Here is a 6,977-nt window from a genome sequence, read left to right on the forward strand (position 1 = left end):
AAACAGAGACATGCATCTTAACTGTAAATACATATATACAGTATAGATTTGAATTTGTTTGGTGTTGTAACCTCATCTTTGGCCATCGTTATCAATTATATTATGTTTTAATTGTTTTAAAGAAACTTTGAATTTTTGTTTCGGAAAGGTAGCCTAGTGGCCTTTCATGGATATCATGAAGTTGATTATCTTTAATTATCTGAAATTGTCTTACATTAATGTGAAAGCATTTAAATTATCATTCTTCAAAAATGAATTGTCATAAGAACTATGACAGCTAACTGTGAACAGAACAATTCGTCAAGCTTTCCTATTATTGCTTCCTAATAAATAATGCTGTGTGGTAGCCTTCTTAGCTTTTTGGGAAGCTAATACTTGTCTACATTTAGACATAAAGTGGGCGATTGCAGCTGCTTGATTTTATTAATGAGCTCTAAGGTCACGTGGTATCAGCGCGTCATCTGGTTCACACTGGCTACTCGGTGCTACTATTAATAGAAAAGAACCTCAAAGAACCGACACTATTTTATCAACTTTTATCACGGGAAGAAATGAAGGTGATACGCATATTCTGAATTTATTGCTAACATATTGCTCAACTAATTTTAACCACTAAAACGCCAATAATAACATCAATTTAAAAGTCCCAAAGGAGGCGGTTATACATACAATAATGCTGTTCTCAACAGGTTGAAAAGATTCCGTAGATGTAACTCCTTTATAACCCAATAAATTCCGTCTTTGCATATTACAGAGTTAGCTCCCTTGTCGGTATACGTAGGTATCGATTGTTACGTCATTAATGTGTGAACTCAATTTACGTCGTTTTCTCCGAAAAGTATGACGTGACGCTCGCAAACACATGACGTCACAATCAATACTTACCCACAAGTGCAGATAACTCTGTAATATGCAAACACAGAATAGCCAATGGTAGGATACGTGTAATGGTCATTTATTTCTTAAACCTTTAGCATGTTTCTAGAATGTAACTGAATATTATCATATCCTGAAAGTTTCATGTATATATACAGTATATACAGTATTTAACGTTTCCATAGTTTTTACAAATCTGATTCAAATGAGACTAAGTCTTTCTTTTGTTCTTTTCTAACGTGGGAACTATTTGAAATAAAAAAAGAATATATCCAATGTTGAATTGGAAAAAAAAACTTCATTATACATATTTTTCATTATTTCATTCTGAATAATCATACAGTGAACAAAAATCTAGATCAAATTTTAACTATTTTATAAAAGAATTAATCATAACATGAAGATATAGAGGATCTTATACTCGTGACTATGTGATATGAAATTTATCCAATGAGTTCAAAAATTTGATACGTCACTTGCCTTTAGGCGAGTGGCATATCAGATTATTTAACGAGTTTGATCAATTTCATATCACATAGTCACGAGTGTAAGATTCTGTTTATCACATAACTTTTAATAATAGAAATATAAGTAAAACTTTAGATTTCGTCTCTTTATAAAACAGTAGAAATCCGGCTCGGATGTGACGTTTCCGTCTACTGAGACAATCATGCCACGTCATATATCAGAGATTATGACGTCAAAACTACCTGTGACGTCACAATAGTGTTATTACACATGTGTCTTACGATATTTATGACATGGCCGTATGGCATGGCTGGACGGGCCAGTTATGTGATAAAAAGCTATTTCCGTGTCCTTTTGTAATATAATCTAAAATGAAAGAAAACATTCAATTGAAATAAACATTGTAAATGAAATATACGATAAATTATGACGGTCCATCAAACAAGTTGTACACATATAATATCATATCATAATATAGATCGACCTATTCCGTTTTTGCATACACGAGAACTGATCACATATGCCTTAGTATACTCATGATAACAGAAGTTTAAAATTTTGGAAACTGTAATGATTCTAATATCAGATTGCAATGTAATACAAATAAAATGGGGTTGTTATGTATATCTTATTTATTTCATAGTCTTGAAGGCACGAAGTATATGATAATCCATCAACTTACTACACGTAGTACAACCGGAACTCCTCGGATGTAAAACGTTATCTAGGATGTGAGATAGGTGTAAGAATATGTAAGAAAATCAAACATTTATTTCGTCGGGAAACCTTATTACGCCGCGAGTGCGCAGAAGAAAATTATAAGTTATTTTTTTAAGAAATTGGATGCAACCTTTTCTTCTTCGAGACGGACAACACACGGCATCGATGAACTGACGCTTTTTGATGGGTAGTTTCCTCGGAGAAACCAGTTGTTATGACAATATTCTCTTGAACTCTTGTGACACATCCGACGTCAATGTCCGAAAGTTACATTGGAGACGTTCCGAGTGGCACAAATTATAAAAATGCATGAAAATATATATATAATAATGTGAAATAGAATACACGTAATGTTATAAACTGCGTCCTACGCTTTTGTCCGTACCGCAAAGACAGGATTTAAATTTACAAATTATACACGGGAAAAAGATGCATGATACTAAAATGTACATATAGTAAAAGGAGTGGTGTTGTTTATATTTTTACTTTTTTTTTCTCATAGTGGAGAGTGTTAGAAACATTTTTATTTATGAAGTTAATTTTTAATATTTCCATTTGCTCGGGATTGACTCTATATAACATTTCCAACCAAAAAGGGAATTTACGAGATCATAATCCCCTATAACTCCCGTTGGTGTAGTGAAATGTATAACATCTATTGTGACGTCGTTCTGAACGACGTCATGACGTAATGACGGAATGCGTATTTTATGTGCGTACATGCATGCTACCTGAATAAAAAAAACAATTGCTTGATATATGTTATTTGCAACAATTTTTGTAGTTATGATTTTAAAATGTTGAATATCCTAAAGATGCAAAACATTGATTACAATTTTGGAAGTGTACTGATGATTTTATGTTTACTTCCATGAACTTTTTTTACCGCGAATGACGTCGGGGGTTCTAATGACGTCGGAGGGTCTTATGACGTCAAAAGAAGAGGCTCAACTGAAGGGGGCAGCGGGGACTTTTGATTTGGCAATAATGATAACAGTGTATATTACAGGTTAGCTTAAAAATAACAGTAAACGGAAATATAAGCATTACATTGCCTTATTGGAGGATTCATGGTCCTATAATTCTCCCAGGATTGCAGACAAATTAGTCATAACGCGAATTATAGGACCATACATTCCCCAAGAAAGCAATCTAATACTTAAATAAACTTAAATAAACTTATATTGTATAAATGTCATTCTGCAAATATGGAAGTGCTGAATTATGTTCATATGGCAGACTGGATCACGGTCACATGACAGGCTGGATTATTATCACATGACAAGATGGATCATAGTCACATGACAGGCTGAATCATGGTCACATGACAGGCTGGATTATAGTTACATGACAGGATGGATTATGGTCACATAACAGGATAGATCATGGTCACATGACAGGATGGATCATTGTCACATGACAGGATTGATCATGGTCACATGACAGGATTGAGCACAGTCACATGGCAGGCTGTTCCGAGGGTAAAACACGTAGAATATCCAGCACTTGACTGAAGGGTAAATGAATGACTTCCACAGAATGGCCTTGATACTGTGTCCATTTATGGTTTGAATACACTACAAATAGACAAAAACAGTAAACATTATCTGTATTAAAACCTTATTTATGTTCCTGACGGATGGGCTTCATATCAACTGTATGTTCAATCTGGTAACAATTTATTACTTGTACAGCGATCGATACCGCTTGTTATTTAGCAAAACTTATAACGGTAAATAGTTTGGATCCCTTTGTTCTCCCACACAGCTCGGCGACGATCAGACGATAGTCCGTTTCATATTGATTTTATTGATATCATAGTCTTAACTAAGATCAGGTTGAAATGAGTTTTGTCCACAGTGCCGAAAACAAAGCATCGCAATTCACATAATTATAAGCCTAAAACAAAGAGATGGCAGGCGTGGTATGCAAATCGTTACTATTTACTTAAAAGTAATATATTAGTGTATCCGCAAAAAAAAACACAAAAAAACATTTGTGTTTGGTTTAAAGATGCTCCATCGCCGACAGAGCATAAATGATATTCATCATTTGAACAATAATTGGTGTTTAATCGTGTATATATAGGTCTAATTAACACAAAAAATAATATAAGATAATTTACTTCGCCTTTGGTGCATGCGCAATCAGTACTTCATTCTACATAGGATATAGTGGCACGGAATTTTTTCGGGATGCAATTAATTGTTTTTCATATTTTTAACTTGAAATAAAATTAGAAGCTCAAACTTTTCAATGGTGGTAATGGTCTAAAGTAAATAACTTTTATAACTGAAGAAAAATACTAAATCGTCTGCTCCTGTTTTTGATAGTGAAAAAATACCATTCGTCAGCGGTGGAGCATCTTTAATATTGAATTATCAAATAATTATATTCTATCAAAAATGGCAGCCGTTTTATAAGCAAATGATACAAAAGGAAACTTAAAATATGTATCAAAGAATTTTGTGTGCGTCCGAAATACGTTTTTCAGGAATCTTGAAATTTCGCTGGGCCGTTTACAGAGTTGAAATTTTGGGAACCGCAATGCATCCTGGGAGAGATTTAGCGTAACGTCAGACTTTTCACCGACTGGTTCCCTTCCCTCAATTCTCTGCTCTCCGCCAGGTTGTGTTCCGCTCAGTGAAACGTCCGCAAGGGAGGTAACTGAGGCGGAAACCAGTATATAGTTTTGAGAGAAAATGACGTGCAAAAAAATGACGTCACAATGGATGCCTACTCGCAAGGGAGGTAACCTTGTAATATGCAAAGACGGAAAAGCTTGCACGTGAAGTGGTCTACGGCCTATTCATGTGTCCTACTAACAGTCAAGGTCGTTTAAGAACGCAAAAGGTTCGTATTGGTGGAGGAAACCTGGGTACACGAGAAAAACCATCGAACAGTGGACAATGCCTGACAAATAGAATTTGAACCTACAACCCAGAGGTAGAGGTCTGTGTTGGGAGTGGTGATATGCTAGCCAGACTCGAACCCGCGACCCCTGACTTATTTATCCGGCTACCAAGTCAGCTAAAGGGAAATTTCCCTCTATCGCGAAGCTAGAATATGTTATCAATCAAAACAACCCAGACAACTGAACAATCAGTTAATTGATAGGGGCTACGATGGACGATAGGATACGATGTCCTGACACATTACTACTGGTCCTCCACCTCTGGGTCAAGAGATCGAATCCCATGTGAGGTAGTTGCCAGGTTACCGTTGTTGGTTTTTTCCGGGTACTCCGGTTTCCTCAACAATAAAACTCGGCACGTCCTTACATGACCCTGGCTGTTAATGCATTGTAGAACGTGAAATTAAACAAAACATAGTTAATTGATGCTATATACAATAACATACCATACATTACGTGTGATCCCGCGCGATATTCAACATACCAACAATTGTATACATTCACAATACTTAGTCTTATAACTACAAATAGTCGAAGTAGCGTTTTGATTCTACATACATTTATATGAAAACTTTTTACAAATCAACTTTACCTTTTCTTACAAATAACATTATCCGGGAAATGACCACGACAAGGGACATCATTCCATAAGAAATAACGGTGTCTCTGCGTCTGTAGACAATTTTCGTTGTTGTTCTCATCACTAGGTTCACCATTGGCCACATCCCATTTAGTAAGTCCAAACTTCTCCCCTGTCCTTTCCCATATCCATTCATTGATTGTACGATTAAACTGTCCTCCGAGATAGTAAGTGTCCCGAACGGGATTCACTTTAATTAAATAAACTGATTATTGTTAGAAAGTTGTTATGAAATGAATATTTATAGAACTCCTTATACAATGAATAAAATAAATTTAGGTCAATAAGGATGCTACATATCGTACAATACAGGTCAATTACGAGGGTACTTTTCGTACAAGGAATTCACATTTAGGTCAATAAAGAAGTTACTACAGTATAATTCAAAATTTAAGTTAACAGAATGAAAGTTGTAACTTCGAGAAAATTCAAGGAAGAGATTATCAACGGATTTTGTTTTTGCTGTAAATATTGTATATTTGATATGTTCGACCACTTTTAAGAAAAGTTTGTGACTCAATGTGCAATCAAAAGAAAAATAAAAACCATTATCATTATTTTTTATTATTATTATTATTTATTTTGTGAGAAAACGTGAGAAATTTCCCTGGCTGTAAACCAATTTTCATTCGCGGCTGCTACATGTAAGTTTCAAGTAAAAACAAGTTCTCCGAGATTAATTTTCGCGGAATGAGAATTTAATAAAATTACCTTTCAATGAAAGTTTGAGAAATACTTAATTGCGACGATAAACTTCGGCGAATTTATTTTCATCGCGTAAGTAAATCGCACGCGGAAAATATCACAGGGACCTGGCACGAAAATTTTTAACCAACAGTATACATATATATATGTTATAGTATATGTAAACTGTTAGTTTAAAAAATCGTGCCAGGTCCCTGTGGAAAATATTGGTTGTCTTTATCATGCTCTCTTTAGATTTTTTACAGGCAAATTAATCCATTGTGGTATGTCTAAGAGAAAAAGGAAAATCATACCTGGTTTGAGTTTCAGAAGTTCTGCCTTGATGAATTCATGTTCTTGTTCGCTTGTGACATCTGCAACGTACGCATTCATGCTTTGACATCGGGCCTAAGAGAAAAAGTCGTACATGTATATAGTACATGATATATAAGTCAAGCCCCTCTATCATATATAGTACATGATACATCAGCCACGCCCCTCTATCATATATAGTACATGATACATCAGCCACGCCCCTCTAACATATATAGTACATGATACATCAGCCACGCCCCTCCATCATATCTAGTACATGATACATCAGCCACGCCCCTCTATCATATCTAGTACATGATTCATTAGCCACGCCCCTCTATCATATAAAGTACATGAAAC

General features: G+C 35.1%; 1 protein-coding gene across 1 annotated transcript; it reads right to left on the reverse strand.

Moving 5' to 3' along the window:
• Positions 1-402: 402 nt before the first annotated feature.
• On the reverse strand, positions 403-6,704 carry LOC138306287 (ladderlectin-like). Its single transcript, XM_069246703.1, has 3 exons — positions 6,617-6,704; positions 5,571-5,808; positions 403-3,641 (listed from the first exon to the last, which is right to left on the reverse strand). The coding sequence occupies exons 1-3, from the start codon at positions 6,693-6,695 to the stop codon at positions 3,626-3,628; spliced, it is 333 nt and encodes a 110-aa protein (XP_069102804.1). The 5' UTR covers positions 6,696-6,704; the 3' UTR covers positions 403-3,625.
• Between the last annotated feature and the right edge of the window lie 273 nt (positions 6,705-6,977).

This window comes from Argopecten irradians, chromosome 13 (assembly GCF_041381155.1).
Source record: "Argopecten irradians isolate NY chromosome 13, Ai_NY, whole genome shotgun sequence".
In the NCBI taxonomy this organism is placed as follows: domain Eukaryota; kingdom Metazoa; phylum Mollusca; class Bivalvia; order Pectinida; family Pectinidae; genus Argopecten; species Argopecten irradians.

What these genes read in the sequence shown, in the direction of transcription:
- LOC138306287 (XM_069246703.1), bottom strand. Translation starts at nt 6,695, where the DNA reads ATGAATGCGTACGTTGCAGATGTCACAAGCGAACAAGAACATGAATTC. An exon ending in ACTTCTGAAACTCAAACCAG is followed by an intron (nt 5,809 to 6,616) that starts GTATGATTTTCC and finishes ATTTAATTAAAG; the next exon opens with TGAATCCCGTTCGGGACACT.